Genomic DNA, 16,737 nt, shown 5'->3' with positions numbered 1-16,737 from the left:
TTATCTGAGATGATGAAAGTTGCATTTCTGGTACTTCAGGTTTGTTTTTTTTGAATGCTCAAATTTAAAAACAGTTTTAGGTGTGTGTCCACTGAGCCATGTGCTTTTCTTCCTAGGTCAGCATGGCAGATTCCAGGCTACTACTGTACTCACAAGTGTATAATTTTCTGCACAGACACCTTCAGCAGGTGCATATCATGGATCACTAGCCACATGTCGGTGGTCAGACAGTGGTCAGAATGCAGTATTGCAGGCAAATTCTGCTGACTGCCAGCAGTTCAATTCTCACTGGCTCAGGGTTGACTCACCTTTCCATCCTTCTGAGGTCGGTAAAATGAGGACCCAGATTGTTGGGGGCAATATGTTGACTCTGTAAGCCACTTAGAGAGAGCTGTAAAGCATTGTGAAGTGGTATATAAGTCTGCTATAGCCATTGCTATTGCCATTTGAAATTTTAAATATTGGATAGTGATATTTATTTTGGAGGTCTTCTCAATTTCTGTTGCACAAGTGCATGGAACTACAGGCAAATGTTCAGTAACTGTTGCAGCAAAACTGGTGAATACTAGTGCACAATACTGCTATTTCTGGTTTCCATGGCCAATTAAATCTTTTCATTGTTTGCAAAGTTTTAATTCCCTAGAAGCATATAGTTATGATGCCCTTTTTGAGCAAAGAAAGATTGAATGACTTTGCTGTAAGCTGGCCTGGATTTGTGGCCCAGTGAAAAATTTAAACACAACTAATGATAATAAACAGAGTGATTTGCGGTGATGAAATGTGGCCTTTATAATTAAGCAAAAATAGCTGAGATAAGAACTGGTTTAGCTACAAAACATTATTGCTTAAAGTATCCCTTTAGCAGCCAATGTTTTCCCTGTGTTGTTATCTTTCATGTTTGTAAGTTCAAACATACATTCATATCTTAAGCCTGCTTCGAATCATTGAAAAGAACAGATTTTTTTAAAAAAAATAGTTATTTGTGAGTAAAGACAGAATGTTAATGTACCACTTACTTAGTTGCATTGAGAGTTGTATAGCTTGATGACATAGAACATGTTTTGTTCAGAAGGCTCCCCATAAGGTTCCTAGTATTATCAGTTCTCAGGGGTAGATATTCAGCTGTTTATTTCAAACCCCATCCAACTGAGTGATGCTGCTAAAGTTTTGTTCCTGCCTTTGGAAGCCATTTAGGTTTGGATGGGGAAGAACAGACGTAATCTCAGTCCTAGCAAGACCAAGTGGCTATGAGTACATGGACTTTCCAGATTAAGGAACTTTCATTTCTAGTTCTACATAGGATGGCAGTTCCCCAGGTAGAACTGATATACAAGACTGGACTGTCAACCTGTGTTTCAAGACTGGGTGGGAGCTGTGACGAGGAAGGCATTGCACAGATTCACCAGTTACGTCCAGTCCTTGAAAGGGAAACCCTTCTCACAGTGACTTATGTTAGTGTTGTGTCATATGTGGATCATTGCAATATGCTCTGTTTGATAATAACAATGGTGACTCACTTAATAACCATTGTAAAAATGGTTTAAAATTGAATCCAGTCACAGGTTGACTTGACTTATAACTGCAATGACTTACGACCAAAATTCTGGATTCAACTGTGGTTATAGTAGCAGTATTCCGGTATTTGAGGAGCTGCCACAAAAAAGAGAGGGTCAGTTTATTTCCCAAAGCACCAGAAGGCAAGACAAGAAACAATGGATGGAAACTAATCAAGGAGAGAAGCAACCTGGAATTAAGGAGAAACTTCCTAACAGCGAGGGCAGCCAATGGAATAGCTAGCTTGCCTTCAGAAGTTGTAGGTGCTTCATTACTGTAGGTTTTTAAGTAAACACTGGACGGTCACCTGTCTGATATGGTATAGGGTCTCCTGATTGTGCAGTGGGTTTGACTAGAAGACCTCCAAGGTCTCTTCCAGCTTTATTCTGATTGATTGATTCAAGGACTACCTGTATATAAATATGAATATAACCTGCTTCTCAGGTTGAAATTTCTTTTTTCCTTTCTTGTCACAGGAGCAGTTCTGAAAGAAGGAAAGAGAAATCAAGGGATGCAGCAAGGTGTAGAAGAAGCAAAGAAACTGAAGTATTCTATGAGTTGGCCCATGAGCTACCATTGCCTCACAACATTAGCTCACATCTGGACAAAGCATCTATTATGAGGCTTGCAATCAGTTTCCTACGGACACACAAGCTGTTATCTTCAGGTAAGAAAAAAAACGTTTCAACCATGATCAATTCCATTGTATTATCTGATGACCCAGCAGCTCATCTTGTTTTCCAAGGAAATTCCAATTTAATAAACTTAACTCATTTTCTCCTACATGAGCTACAAGCTCATCAAAGACTTTTCTGAAGTCATTATTTCCCATTGCAATCATTTTCACAGAAGCTTCAGATAGGTAGCTTTACTTTTTACTCTCCTAAGAAATATAAAATGCTACTTTCTATTGTGAATAACAGAAGATGTCCCGTAACATGATTGCTGAGTTTTTCCTCCTAAAAGCCCTTTGTCTGTGCCTCTGCTTTGTAGAACATTGTAGGAAGAAAGCTGTGCTGGTTTATAGTAGCCAAAAATAAGGGATCTGGTGGCATCTTTTCAGACTAATGTATTTTATTAAAAGGCTTAATAAAAAAAATTTAGTATGAAAAGGTGCCACCAGATTTCTGCTGATTTTTGTCATGCGCAAGTAAAGTTAGATTTCCTTAATCCAGTTTTCCAGATGTTTTACACCAAAATTTTAATTGAGTCATATTGGCTTGGAATTTGGGTGTTGTAATCCAGGGCTTTTCAACCTTTTCACCCATTGTACCATTTTTAGGATATGGCAATATCCGAGTACCACCAGTCGCCTAGCAAGGTGTCAAAAACCTGATGACCCCCCCCAAAAAAGGAAAAAAGTGATAAAGTACAGGTAGTCCTCGACTTATAACAGTTCGCTTAGTGACTGTTCGAAGTTACAATGGCACTGAAAAAAGTGCCCCCCAAGCCACAGCCGAACAAGACACCTGCCTGCCCACCTGGCGGCGCTCTTCCTCCTGTCCGAGGTTTTCATTGTTGTGAGTGTTTCTGTTGAGGATTGGCAGCGGGGGTGGGGTGGGGGTGTTTGGTTTTTATTCCCCCCATCTGCCAGGTGGTTGCAGCAGGTTTTGGTCACTTCACATGACCCTGGGACACTGTGATTGTCATAAATATGAATCAGTTGCCAAGCATCTGAATGTAAATCACAAGACCCTGGAGATGCTGCAACATTCCAGCTGATCGGCGCTTTTTCTGGGCTCAGCAGAAGTGCCAGGATCAGTGCTGCTTTCCAGCTGATTGGTGTTTCTTCAGGGCTCAGCAGAAGCACCAGGATCAGTGCCTGGCACTGATCCTGGCACTTCTACTGAGCCCTGACAGCCCCAAAGAAGCGCCGATCAGCTGGAAAGCGGCACTGATCCTGGTGCTTCCGCTGAGCCCTGACAGTCCTGCAGCTCCAGTCATCTTTCGCTCAGGCTTTGTGGTGTTGCTATAGGTTCAGCTCATTCCCCTCCCCCACTACCACTTTTCTAGGATGGCCGCGTACCACCTGCCAGGTGCCAATGTACCACAGGTGGTACCCATACCACTGGTTGAAAGCCCTGTTGTAATCCAATGCATCTAAAATCAAATTAAGCTGTAAAATAAATAAAGTCAGTTGTTCAGCAATGTAGCACCAGTGCTGTTGTAGGAATCACCCCTATTGCAAATTAGCTGCTGAGTATATTAATGTTCAAAATTACTATTTTTCTCCCAGACAGTAAGATATATATTGTGGAAAAATACAAACTATAGTTCAGTTCAGAGCTTTATATTATGGTGATTCATGGCGCTCATACAACAAATTGTGAAGACGATGCTTTATATTGCAAAACCCATCATTCTTTGGTGTTGGACATGTTCAATAGCATCTATTGGGGGGGGGGCAATTGCCTTCTGTCTTTAAAGAAAAGACAAGCAGGAGCAATATAAGATGAATTTGATATATGTGCAGCATGTGAATTTGGTCTTTAATTCAAATCTTCATTTAGCCAATTTGGCTGGATAGATTTTGACAAATATTCCTATTCAGATCAATTTAGATACCGTTTTAAATATATCTTTGAATCCACTCTTTTTTCCCTTTCATCAAACAAGCTGGGGAATTAAGAAGGGATGTGTCTAGAAATTTGTTCCTTGCTATTTTTTGCTTAAACACCATCTTCTCTGTGCTACTTATATCAAAACTAGCTATAGTGTGGGTAGCTATGGATCCACCATAATGTGGATGGCTTGTCAATAGAAAACAGTAGAGGAAAATGATTAATTTGATATTTTCATTATTGTCTGATGTTCAAATTGGGAAATCTTTAGACTAGGGTTTAAGATTCATTTAAAACAACAGCTCTTCTTGTTTCCCTAAGGAAAAGTGAAGTATTGTCAGTGAATTACTGTCTACATAGTCCCAAGCTCCTTGGAAGGAAAAAAAGGGGGTCATAAATGTGATAAATAAAATAAGCATATTGTCTAAGTTGTGTAAGCAAATCAATTCATTATTTTACCACACAAGAAAGGAGTAAATATGTAAAATGAAACCTGGAAATTTTAAATTAAAATGATTTTGGGCCTTCAGAGTTTCTAATCCTAATTAAAACACTAGAGATTATATATCACAACAGTTCAGTAAAGAAATAAAGATACTTCAATTGGATGTGGAAAAATTATTCTACATAATTATATTTATAAGCAGCTATAGTAATTCAAATGCTTCATTTAAATGGGATACATATATACAATAATATAACGATACAATAATACAACAATAGACATTCTGTCTCTCATGGACTATTTTAATAACTATTGGTCATTATAACTCTGGTCTGGACAAAATGTATGACTGCTTGCGTGAGAGGGTTTTTTTTATCTTTCCCTTCACTAGCTGGAATCCTAAATAAGAAAAAAAACTGTTTTCAGTTCAACAAAGTTCTGTGAACTGAAATATATATTTTCATAGAAAGAATACAGTAGTGTATCCATTTTTCTTTTAACAATTCAGTTTTGAAATTTAATTTTCACATTATGTTTGAATGATGCTTTTATATGTGTATTTATAATATTTATATATTTATCGTATTTATTTTTTTATTTGCTTGTCTCAAACTATATCATTCAATATGGCCTCAATGCTCTGTGCCATAACATCTGGCCTAACTGCCTTATATATAATAGATTTAAGATGAAAAAAATAAAATAAACGGGGACCAGTTACAGGGAGAGATAGTGAGCTTCCATTCACTGGATATATGTAGCAAAGCTAGTCACAATCTGTTCAGAATGGTTTGATTTGAATTTTTGCTCTGAATAGACATTGGACTTGATGGTGTAGACTGTAGATAACTCCTTCCAACTCTCTGATTATATGAAAATACTTGAAACAGAAAAGTGGACCTTAATAAGTCAGATTGTTTGATTATGTAAGCAAATAACAGTATTGTTATAAGTAGCATCCTTTCACTGGAACAATTTGCTGTACCTCACAACTATCCATGTGTAATAAAAATCTGGTTGTGTGCTTGCTTTTCCCCAGGGGTTTGAATCATTCCTTAAAGGTAGAGCCCTTACTTTTGTGTAGAACAGGGGTAGGCAACCTTGGCTCTTTTATGACTCGTGGACTTCAACTCCCAGAATTCCTGAGCCAGCCATGCTGGCTCAGGAATTCTGGGAGTTGAAGTCCACGAGTCATAAAAGAGCCAAGGTTGCCTACCCCTGGTGTAGAAGATCCTAGGAAATTCATCAGGCACTGACATCTGTAATAGGAAAAGACCCTTGTTTAAAGACTTGGTGAGCTACTCCAAGTTAGGGAAGATAACCTTTTAAGCTAAAGTATACGGGCCAAGGGCCATTATAAAACAAATTTCTTTTTCTTCCTGGCTATCTAGGAAGGAAATAGAGCCCAGTATCATTATTTTGTTTTTGAACTGTTGCTTTGATAATGCTGGTCAGAAGAGGAAAGCACACTGGAACTTAGTAAGGCTACTGAACTTCCTCAGCCTGGATGGCTCTAGCTCTGTTGGGTTTCAGCTCCCCAAATTCTTAGCTATTGCCCATGCTGGCTGAGAATTCTAGGGCTTGAAATTTAGTATTTGAAGGGCACTAGCTTGGAGAAGGTGGTTTTAGACTGCAAATGTAAAAGACTCCATACTGGAGTTGCCCCAGATAAAATTCAAAAATCAAAATCCATGAGCTAGCCATTATGCATAAGGTATTTTATGGAACAGAAAGTGAAAAATAGTCTACTAATTAAATTTTCGTGAGCTCATCCTTGCTGCTGGTGTGGTCTGCAGAGATAGCTGTGTTGCATATCTGGAGTTAGAAATCTGTGATTTCTATTGAATGTCAGCATTTAACAAACAAGGTTGACTTTTATATTTTTCCTTTCCTCCATTCTTGAAAGAATCATTTATGCCAGGTACTTAAAAGGAAAACTCCTAATTGTCGGAAGTAGTGTTCTTTGCCTTGAATTTAAATGGGTTAACATTTTGAATCAAAGGATTGCATCATTGTTTTGGATAAGTGCTCTCATGTATCAAGTAGGGGGGGGGAGTTAAACAGTTTGGATTACAACAGTAATGAAATGAGCGCTGCATACTTTCCTTTTCTTCTGGGGCATGTTCTTTTTCAAAGTTTGTCCTTTGCTTATTCTCAGCTAAGTGTCTCAGTTATATTTCCCAGCACAAACTGTGTTTACAACTTGGATAATAGCACTCCAGAATTTGTAATCTTATTTTTAACAAAAAATAGATAAAAAAGATAGTTCTCCTATCAGTAGAACATAAAATAGATAAAAAAGATAGTTCTCCTATCAGTGGAACATAATATTTTATTCATTAAAGAGGTGAAGGCCATTACTATGTCCAGAGTATAATTTCTCTTTAAGTGTCACATATTATGACCACTTATCTAAATCAGAGATTGGTAACATAGGATCCTCTATATACTTAATATTCAAAGAAATAAATAGACCTAAACATGTATCACTTGATACGATGTTTTTATGGATATTAAGATGTATTCATTAACTAATGAAGAATATCAACTGTTAATGGAAAAAATGGCTGTCTATATGCTATTATGAAAGAATATCATTAAATGTTAATAGAAAGTACTGGAAATTACTGAACCAATTAAAATAAATGTCTTTATTTTAGACTTAGTCTTTTCTTAGACTTAGTGTTTTCATTAGTAAGTAAATCTTTCATTTAAAAAAAAAATCCCAAAGTTTAAGAAATAGAAACTTTTTTTAAAAAAAGGCCTTAAGCTAAAGAAGTGAATAAAATGATCTTAACAGAATAACAGACTAACAGAGTTGGAAGGGACCTTGGAGGTCTTCTAGTCCAAAGGAAATCCTACCATTTCAGACAGATGGTTGTCCAATCTCTTTTTAAAAACTTCCAGTGTTGGAATATTCACAACTTCTGGAGGCAGGTTGTTCTGCTGATTAATTGTTCTAACTGTCAGAAAATTTCTCCTTAGTTCAAGGTTGCTTCTCTCTTTGATTAGTTTCCATCCATTGCTTTTTGTCCTCAGGTGCTTTGGAGAATAGGTTATAATAATAATGATGATAAAGTTGGAAGGGACCTTGGAGGTCATCTAGTCCAACCCCCTGCTCAGGCAGGAAACCCTATACCATTTCGGACAAATGGCTGTCCAGTTTCTTCTTAAAAACTTCCAGTGTTGCCGCATTCACTGCTTCTGGAGGCAGGTTGTTCCACTGGTTAATTGTTCTAACTGTCAGGAAGTTTCTCCTTAGTTCTAGGTTGCTTCTCTCTTTGGTTAGTTTCCACCTGTTGCTTCTTGTCCTGCCTTCAGGTGCTTTGGAAAATAGGTTGACTCCCTCATCTTTGTGGCAACCCCTCAGATACTGGAACACTGATATCATGTCACCCCCTAGTCCTTCTCTTCATTAGACTAGACATTCCCAATACCAGCAACCGTTTTTTATATGTTTTAGCCTCCAGTTCCCTAATAACCTTTATTGCTCTCCTCTCCATTCTTTCTTAAATGATTAAATAATATCAGGACATTCTTTTAGTGTTTATAAAGGATATGGTTAGAATACTTGTGTTTGGGTGTGAATGGAGAGTTAGCCACATAGCGCAATGAAGGTGATTTGGTATTTATAATTGTTTTGGGGGGGATATGATCCACCATGCTAGCAATCTGCTACAAATTAACTTGAAGAAATAATGCTTTCTTTCAAAATGAAAGAATTGCAAAACTGTCTCTGGTTTCCCTTCTCTTCAATAAGATTAGTGGATAATAACATACCCCTCCTCCCCAATTGCTCTTAAGTTGATCAGGGTGATTCTTTGCGACTGTAATTAAAAATACTGTGAAATCCAGAAGCGTTGCAGTTTGTATGGAGCTGGATTGCTATTATTCTGTTCATCCCATTATCTAGCATTTTTGATGCCAGAGAGCTTGTTGAGTTTGATTTCCTACATGTTAAAATGGTCTTTCTGCTTCATTTTTTTTTCTCCTGGTAACTTTCAGTACTATTTATTTAGTAACACCATGATCACCATGAGTTTGTCATTTGAAGAATATGAAGAAAGGCAGAGTTTGAATCAAAGCGTATATAGACCAAAATGAATGGTTAATGTTTCCTTCTTTCCTCCCTCCCTCCCTATGAGCAAAAAATACAAAACCATAGAATTTGCAGAAATTGTAGGAATTTAGAAATAGATCAAATTAATTTTCGTAATGGATTGAATCAAGGGGAATTCGTTTCTCAGACTTTTTGAATGTGAATCCCACCATGTGAAATGTGAATATGATGGTAGCAATCTCTGATTTTACCCACTTTGCTCTGGGTAAACTTAACAAAAATCTGGGTGTCAAATTATGAAGAGACTGATTGCTAAACTGTAAACCCTAACCCTTGAAATTATGGAAACAGTGATTTAAATACATATTGGCCTTTTGTACAAAGGCCTCTATCCTAGTAGTAAAAAAAACCACCTCATTCACTAAGTAATTAAAATGGCATCATCCCTGTTCAATAGCAGGCAGGAGAGAAGAGGAAATTTAAATGCATCATCCTGTAAAAGATCTTTGCTCACTAAAATGTGGGACATAATGTCCCTTCATAATGGGACATTTTGTAGAAGGTTCCTCTTTTTCAAATGAGCTAACTAATGGGTTAGATACAAAACAAGTCAGCGGAGAAAGACAAAAAAAAATGGAGTAAAGCAAAGCATCTGTTGTAAATACAGTTCCCTATAAAAGGTAAAAAATCAGGAATATTTGCTTAGGTGAAATTTAAAAAGATTGAGAAAACCTTAAGCCAGACATCTTAACCTGGTGCCTTCATTCTCTTGGCTGGAGAATAATGGGAGTTATAGTTCAACATATCTGAACAGTATTAGGTTTGGAAAATTTGATTTAAATGATCAATTTGCAAAATGCAATCTGATCAGCGTTTTTAAGTTTACTAATTAAGATTAACATAGAAATTATCAGTAATTTACTTTAAAATAATCAAAATATTTCCATTGTTTGATCTATATTTTATGCTGATAATAAACTTTTTGCTGCTTTGTCACATTTCTGTAACATTCCCTTAGAAAAATAATATTTAAGTTAAATCTTTTACATGAAGCAAGAAAGAGTTTTCAAGCTTAAACCTTAGCTTGTAATAAAGATTTGGAGGTTTAGAAGTATAACTATATTATACACAGAACTTTATTTCAGGAAAAAAATAATGTAATTATTATTGGAAAATCTGCTGTATCAGATATTAATTCCTTACAAATAATTATATTAAAGAAGACAGCTTGCTTCTTATCTGATCAAAATGAACATCAGGAAATCATTTCATATATATTGCTAACAACAACAACAACGATTAATTCTGCAATCCTCACGTTTTTTAGAATACTAAAATGTATGCTTCACTAAAGCCACCTAAAGGTCTGAATATGATCTTTTGTATCATTTCATAATAGGAAATGTTATTCCCATATCTTAGAGTTCAAAAGAGTGCAGTATACCAAACCTTGCTTTATTCTGGTTCCTTCTTTACTTAGTAACCCATTTCCCTTTGATTTTTCACAGTAGGCGGCTGAACAAGAATGCTGGGAAGGAAACCTTCAGACTGGGGGTCTGGTGCCCTGGCTGAGATTACTATTGCAGGAAGCTAACTGAACAATAGCTGTAGAATATTGTTCCTATTTTCTTCTTGGTGTTCTTGGCTTAACTGGTATTCCTCCCTGAAATTCTTTACAGAGGTATCGCTCATTTAATCATGCAGTAACTGCCAGAAATCCAATAGATGCAGGCATTGAATTAGGCTACACAATTTACTTTATAGGATAATCCTTTCTTTGAAGATATCCTCTGTTCATCCAGCTACCTAATGCAAGTCTGGTTTAAACACAAATAATAAAGTGTAATTTGTGCATGAAGAAATTGCCAGTTCTTTAAATTTCATCATCAACACTTAGCATCTCAATGGAAGATTTAAGCAGAGAGGGAATATTATAGTGTGCTGTACCATATTTTTGCTTATACTGTAATTATATCTACTTTTAAACAATCATGCCTTTTAGTCTGTTGTTTTAATTATCAATTTGCTCTATTATGGGTGGTTAATTGGTAGCCATCTAAAGTAGCATGAACCTCTGGAGTTGTGGGCAAGGGTTTGTTCTTTGATGTATGAAGACAGAAAGTCCCAGTTGTAGAAAGACTAACTTGCAATTTTAATCTGAATAGCTTTGTTCAGATGTTCTTTTGGGACATGAATCAGTGGAGGTAGTGTGCGTCTCTGAAGTCTGATCTCCTGCAAGTCTAACAAAAAGTTAAGCTTCTAGAACTTGGTCAACCAAACAAATATATAAAACAAAATGAAATTCAAGTGACTTCTGAAATTTTAGCCTTGGATAATGCAAATCAGCGTAGATAAGGCCCATGTTCATGTGGCTTTGAGTTTACAAACCCTGGCCTGCAAGAGGCAATAGTAGACCTGAAAAGTCATATGGAGACTTCTTTAAGTTGAGCTGAACTCCTGTTGATTTAATGGAAATATTCATGAAGCTTTATTGGTATGCTATAGAAGTGGTTTACTAGTGCTCTCTTTCAGGATGATTTTCCAGTGTTCTTCCATTTAAGAAATAATCAACTCTACTCAGCATTTTAGATTGCCCCATGTAAGCCAGACGATTAACTTGAGATAGTCTAGGACAGGGGTAGTCAACCTTGGCTCTTTTATGACTCGTGGACTTCAATTCCCAGAATTCCTGAGCCAGCACAGCTGGCTCAGGAATTCTGGGAGTTGAAGTCCACGAGTCATAAAAGAGCCAAGGTTGACTACCCCTGGTCTAGGACAAAAGAAAGTGCTCTTTTTGGTTACTGACTACAGTTTTGACAATATGTTATAGAACAACAATAGAAAAGCAAGGAAACTTTGCTATTGATAAAATAGCTGTCCTGGTGAGTCACAAAACACCTTTTAATTAGAAAGCAAATTAGTGAGATTGGTCCCTGCTATTCCACATTAACTCCCCAGGATAGTGTCTACATTTTTTTCTGGGCAGGTGTGCGTATCTCTTGTGACTGACTCTCCCATTTTTATTTTCTAAGAATGTATATTGTCCCATGTGAAGCCTTGAGACATTCTTAAATAAATATGGTATTTTGTTTTGCAGCATATTTCCTTCCTTTTATATTTTTAACTTAAAAGCATCAAAGGAAATAAGTGAAGTCATGTTGCGTGGGGAACTTCCTAGGCCTCAAGGGAGGCATCCACTGGCTCATTAGGGGCAGTGGGCACCACATTGCATGTCTCTAATAGAGACAGCCCCAGAGAATGTTTCTCTTTATGGTTTAGGCTAAGCAAGCAAAGGTTATATTGATCATTTTTCTGAAGGATAATTTTTTATTTATTTATCAAACTTCTATGCCACCCGTTTTGCCAAATGTTTAGCAACAAAGACTTGGGCTCTACTAAAATTCATTTCTTTTTCCTTCTTTTGCTTTCTCTTCCCCCTCCCCTTTCTCTCTCCCCCTCCCTCCCTCCCTCTCTCAGCAGCTGGAGGAAACTCCCTCTGCCCTGTGGCTATTTGTGGTAAAAGTAATGGGGAAAAATAGGAAACAGATAGGAAGCTGTTCCAGAAAAGTGAGTTGGGAGAGAAGATGTCTGAATTTAGCAGAGCCAAAAAGCTAGCATGGGCTACAGCTGATCCTATTTATAATTAATATTAATTCTTGTCAGATATTGGATCAACTGGCATATAGTATTTCTAAGAAAATGCATAGGATTTTATAAATTATATAAATGAACACTGCAAGTTATAAATTATATAACTTGACCACTGCAAGGCTAAAAGCACATATTTGGCAATAAATCCACAGATGAACTGTGGGTTAATTCTGAGTAAAGATAACTGAGCTTACAGTATATAACAATTGAGGCTATATGTCAATGAATGAGAATGTGGATCAAAAGAATGAGAGGCCAGGTTTGTATATTCTCTTCTCATTCTTTTTCTTTTCAGTGTTTCGTGCATCTAATGTCAGGGTATAAAAACTCCACAAACTAATACTTGCAAACTTAATTTCAGGTGCTGTATAAGGTAAGTACTATTCTGTATTGTCTAATTTCCCAGCAAATCATAAAAAGGAAAACCACCTTGGACAATCTGTAATGTTCATCATACAGATTTTATTTTTACTTATTTACTAGATTTATTTGCTATCCATCTTGCCTGGGGTAGCTTAAAACATTAAAAGCTATAAAACTATAAACCATAAATATTTCTAAAACAATAAAATAGAATTACAATCAAAAGTAAAATTGCCATTAAAAAATGGGGGGAGGGACCAGGATGTGCAAGGGTGAGGTGGGGTTTTCTCTTAATCCATCAACCACCTCCAGCGTGATACTCCCCTGTTGGGGCCATAAGCCAGCTGGCAAAGCCAGGTCTTCAGATTCTTATGGAGATCAGGAAGGTGGGAGCAGATGTCACCTGGGGGAGGGGGGAGTTGTTCCAAAGGGCAAGAGCAGCCTCTTCTCCTGGACCCCACCAGAGCAGCCTCTTCTCCTGGACCCCACCAGAATTCTTTGACAGATGGGGCCCACAGCATGCCAGCATGGATGGAGCGGCTACTCCTATTCGGTGAGACTGTAACCTCCAGTAACCTGGACCCATGCTCTGCAGGGCTTTAAAGGAAATAAACAACACTTTGAATTGTATCTGGAAGCAAACTGGCAGCCAGTGGAACTCACAGAACAATGGTGTAACATGACCATTTTAGGGGCCCCAAGAACTGCCCACGCCACTGCACAGTGCACCAGTTTCAACTTCCGAATGCTCTTCAAGGGCAGCCCCATGCGGAGTACATTGCAGTAGTCCAAACATGAGATGACTATGGCTTGAGTGCCTGAGTGCAGGGATGTCTGATCCAGGAAAGGGTGCAACTGGCGCATAACACAGCTCTCCTATCTGCCACCTGCTCTTTGAGCAGATTTTATTAATTTTCCACAATTTACATACTTTTCTAAACAATTTGTGTAACAACTTTAGTATTCTTTTAATGCATTTACTAGCATATCATTTTTCTACACCAATTAATGATTTGTTCCCTACTTGAACTCTTTTATTTATTTCTTTTAAACACAGATATTTTGCCAACATTTCTATTTGTCAGTTTTACAAAACCGGTTTAAAGCTTGGCCACAATTATTTTCATCATAAATAACATTGATCCACTCAGCATCCACAAGGCAAACTGTTCTTCCTCATTTTCCAATAGGAGAAAATAAAGAAATGTTTTATATCACACTGCATCCCTAACATGATTTTATTCAGCTTCTGTGCAGTTGTTTAATAAGGATTTTTGTTTCAATAAACAAGAGTTGTTTTCAGGAAGAGATGCAAGACTGCCATTTTCTGTGATTCATTTATAAAAAATCAAGGATAGAATAAACTATTTTCCAAGCTATTTTCCAAAGCGCCTGGAGGCAGGACAAGAAGCAACGAGTGGAAACTAATCAAGGAGAGAAGCAATCTAGAACTAAGGAGAAACTTCCTGACAGTGAGAACAATTAACCAGTGGAACAACCTGCCTCCAGAAGCAGTGAATGCTCCAACACTGGAAGTTTTTAAGAAGAGACTGGAGAGCCATTTGTCTGAAATGGTATAGGGTTTCCTGCCTGAGCAGGGGGTTGGACTAGATGACCTTCAAGGTCCCTTCCAACTTTACTATTATTATTATTATTATTATTATTATTATTATTAACTTCTTTGAAGAGATGGGAAAGGTTGAGAGCAGAATCTGGAAGATGAGACAGGTAGGTTCCCACCTAGGAAAATGGCTCACCTAAAAGCTTTGCAGAGCTTCACCTCTATAAATATAAGGGTTGTCCTTTGAGCAAATCAAGGAATACCATAGCTGATCCCGCAATAAATTGGCTTTAACAACTGATTGAGGGTTACTCTCACATCCACAATGCTTGTTTCTGTTATCCAGCAGTTTTGTGTCCTTGCACAAATGTCTCACTATTGCTCCTGGAGATGAGGAAGACAAAGTACCTTGGGAGGATCCAGGCACAGAACAAACTCAACATCATGGCAGCCCTTGTATCTGAACGAGACTATGGATCATAAGTTAATGACCCATAGGAATGGAATTACTTTTGGAGCCTTTGCGGAAATGTCTTTAATCTTAACACACATTTTTCCTTGTAATTTTTGTGATGATTTTTACATTACTTTCCAGTATTTTAAAGAACTTTTCAGTCAAGAAGTATACCATCCATGATACAGTTTAATATTAGGATGGTGTCATTTAAATAAACTAAAATGAACACAAATAAATGTAGACACTTTTTCTAAATTTGAGTTTCAGATTTGGATCTCATTTGAATCATTTACTTTTGGACAGAGAATCTGATTATTAACTCTTAGCTACATTCCAAGAAGTTGGAGTACAGGAAATGAACAAGCATCTGTGGAAACATGTTCTTCTCCTTTAGAACCATGTACATCCTGACAGTAAGAATCAATCAAAACTTGTTTACAAAGGTTATTTTTAGCATGAAAGAATATCTTCTCTGAATATTTCAGTAGACATTTTCCCCTAAGAAGACAAGGCCTTGTTTATATATTGATTATTAGCACTCTCCATAACTGATAATTTTCCTTGTGAACAAGGCTTTAATTTTCAAATATAGCACAACTTTCCAGTATTAAGTCAAGTGATTTGTGTATTCCTACCAAAATATTGTCATCAACACTGTAGCTGTGCTATGCCACACAGACATCACTGCAATTTTTTTTTGTTTACTATGTGATGGAAATAAAAAATTGTATCCATTCCAGTAGGTCCATGGATTTATTTATTCTTATTTTATTGTGCTTTAATGTACTGTAAAAAATTAAAATGAACAGTTAACACAGTGCAAAAAAGCTTATTATATTTAATTTAGAATATGAATGTCACTCAGCCCAGTTTTTTAATAGATAGTTAAACTTTGACTATGCAAAATAATATTGATATGACTTCCATTGCACCGAGACCCAGTTTGTAGATACGGTAGAAGCAGAATATATATCATTAATCTAAAATTTAAATCTGGGGTCTTAAAGTGTCAGTGTCTTTCCACTATTGAAAAGCAACGTTTTTGCTTTGCTTTCTCTACTTTTTTAATTTTTTCTTTCTTTTCTGTATTCTCTTTTTTATTTCTTATTTAGTTATCACTTGTCTTTTTATCTTTATGTTTGAATTGTTTTTACTCTATAAAAATATCTTTAAATATAATTAATAGTAATAAAAATAAATTAATATCACATTCACAAACCAATGGATATTACACAAGAATGAGATACTAATAGGATACCCCCCCTAACATATATGTTCCCTTGTTTATTTTCTACTTCCAGGAGAACAAAGTTGCCAGTCGATTTTATATACATTTTTTGTCTAATAACACTGAAAAAGAAACTCTGATTTACTCGCACTTAAGATCATAAGAAGCATACTTATTTCAAGCCCAGCTTTGTTAAAGTGGGTGTTCCAATACTTTGTCCATGAGCATTTGCAAATAATTAATTATAAATAATTTTTGTAATAGTTTATTTAAAAATACTTTAGGCTTAAAATCTTCCAGAACATATACCAATATTGACATTAATTCAGATGTTTTAATGATAATGCATCTGGACAAAATCATGAATTCAGATCTTTTAATGGAATATATTGCCATTTTGAGCAATGCATATTCCCCTTGTAATAACTTAGAATGATTTATAAGCTGATCTAAAGTATTAATGCCCCTGCTTGCCCATGACTACCAAATAAGGCTTATGCCCTGAGGCTTTCTAATTGTGGCCATAGTAGTTTCTTTTTACTTGATTGCTTATATGCCATAAAACATTTAGCCATAATATATGTCCAGTAAATAAAGTTGAAAATCAAGAAAGTTATAACGATATACCTAATTTAGATAATCTAGGGTGGGAGTGTCCAACCTTGGCAACTTCAGCTATGGATTTCAACTCCAGAATTCTTGGAGGATTCCATGGCTGGCTGGGAAACTCTGAGAGTTGAAGTCCACAAGTCTTAAAGTTGCCAAGTTGGTCATCCCTGATCTAACGGTTTGTCCTTCTCCTCAATCTTGAAATAATATTATGTTTTGCAACATTGATCTTTCCCTATGTAGGTAGG

The 16,737-nt window shown here is 36.6% G+C and overlaps 1 protein-coding gene across 1 annotated transcript in view; it reads left to right on the top strand.

Annotated features, from left to right (window-relative positions):
* The first annotated feature begins 213 nt into the window (after positions 1-213).
* The window catches only part of EPAS1 (endothelial PAS domain protein 1), a 54,263-nt gene continuing 37,739 nt past the window's right edge, over positions 214-16,737 (top strand). The window contains exons 1-2 of the mRNA XM_015816414.1: positions 214-233; positions 2,031-2,221. Of these exons, the coding sequence (XP_015671900.1) occupies positions 214-233; positions 2,031-2,221 (211 nt within the window). The remainder of the gene's footprint in view (positions 234-2,030; positions 2,222-16,737) is intronic.

Source organism: Protobothrops mucrosquamatus, unplaced genomic scaffold, assembly GCF_001527695.2.
Source record: "Protobothrops mucrosquamatus isolate PMUCROS unplaced genomic scaffold, P.Mucros_1.0 scaffold448, whole genome shotgun sequence".
Classification (NCBI taxonomy): domain Eukaryota; kingdom Metazoa; phylum Chordata; class Lepidosauria; order Squamata; family Viperidae; genus Protobothrops; species Protobothrops mucrosquamatus.
The sequence above is the reverse complement of the archived record's forward strand: the minus strand, read 5'-3'. Positions and strand labels throughout refer to the sequence as shown.